Source organism: Azolla caroliniana, unplaced genomic scaffold (assembly GCF_043228905.1).
Source record: "Azolla caroliniana isolate FFs.n. ecotype wild unplaced genomic scaffold, voAzoCaro1.0.p SCAF_14, whole genome shotgun sequence".
NCBI lineage: Eukaryota > Viridiplantae > Streptophyta > Polypodiopsida > Salviniales > Salviniaceae > Azolla > Azolla caroliniana.
In genome coordinates, this window is record NW_028230449.1 from 10,114,386 (window position 1) to 10,115,896 (window position 1,511).

A 1,511-nucleotide genomic window follows, 5' to 3' on the forward strand; every position below is an offset into this window, starting at 1 on the left:
CTGAACACATGTAGGATCACCGACCCTAAACTCGAATCAAGCCTAACTCTTATATAAAAACAATACCAGCCTAAACGAAGTTAACAATGAAACAAGAATTCTACACATTTTTCTCCCAAAGAACAAACCCACATATGTTTCATATTCCCTATGGCCAAATCAAACACATTTCGTTTTTAAGTCATGAAGAATGCAATATTGTGTGAAGGTCATTGCCTTCTGTTGAGAAACCCTTCGTGCTTTTCATTTCCAGGTGTTAGATGTATGCTTAAAAACACAAATGAGCATTTAATCGGATTGCAGTACACCCTTATCAGTTTGATATCTAGAAACAAGATCGTAGAGTGTTGCAATAGATCAAATCCATGGGCTCAATATTTAACAAAGATCAAAATATGCGAGAAAATTGATGATCAATGCCTGACATGAGATTATGTCATTGTGAAACAACAAAGAAAAAAAAAGAAAAAGGTTAAACCTTACAACAACAGTGTTAATGTCCATAAAAGGAAGCAAAATATCCATAAAAATATGCCCTTTTAGTTTAGTATATGCATTAAAATGAATCAAACTAAGCATAAGGAATCAGTATTGCATAAAATTGAAGAGAAGAATCCATTACATCCTCCTCCTCCTCCTCTAACTCATCACTATATTCCAATTCTCTGGAAACGAAAACTAGCGGAGGTACCCGGGGATCTTGATGCGTACAAAGAGCATGGACATGACATAGGAGATGAAGATGAGTGCAGCGGCGGCAGCGATGAAAGCCATACGGACCGACCTGTCACGGTTCTTGTCCACACCGAGGTCCAGTAGTATAAAACCGAGACCTCCAAGGAGGAACATGAAGCCGGAAGAGAGGCCCTCGATGATGTATTGTCCATTGACACGACCAGGCAGGAAGACGACAGGTCGCACAGCACCAGTATGGGGGTCTTGCCGGCTGCCAATGCCCGGCGGCTCCACGATCACGTCGTACACTATGCCCGACACCACCATGAAGTAAGTGATGAGGAGGAGTGCGAAGACAGACATGGCGGACGGTAGGGTTACGGTGTTGGGGAGCTTCAGACGCATCCGGGGCGGCCGCAGGGCAATGAAAGGGAGACGTACTGCGTGCGTGAAAGGATCCATGATCGCGATCTCCCTCCCTCCGTATCTGTCTGTCTGTATTTATTATCTGTATGTTACTTACTGGATCTGGCTATGGCTACGGCTATGGCCTTCTTCTTTCACCTCTGCATCTCTGTCTCTCTGTCTTGTCTGTCTGTCTCTCTCTCTCTCTCTTTGTGTGTGTCTCTCTTCAATGGTTTCACACTCTATCTCTTTGGCCTCTCTTTGTGTGTGAATGAGTGAGTGAGTGTGTGTGTATGTCTCTCTCTCTCTCTCTCTCATACAGATTGTGGCATCAAAGTCAGAGAACTAAGTTCGACCCTCACCACATGTTGGGCCTTGTTCCGATACTATTTACGTCAATTAGTTTGGTCACTTGACCTTTCGAATCCTTT

At 43.6% G+C, this 1,511-nt stretch overlaps 1 protein-coding gene across 1 annotated transcript; it reads right to left on the reverse strand.

Annotated features, from left to right (window-relative positions):
* Positions 1-359: 359 nt before the first annotated feature.
* Positions 360-1,243, reverse strand: LOC147855423 (uncharacterized). The gene has a single exon (XM_087329997.1). The coding sequence runs from the start codon at positions 1,135-1,137 to the stop codon at positions 679-681; it is 459 nt and encodes a 152-aa protein (XP_087186123.1). The 5' UTR covers positions 1,138-1,243; the 3' UTR covers positions 360-678.
* Between the last annotated feature and the right edge of the window lie 268 nt (positions 1,244-1,511).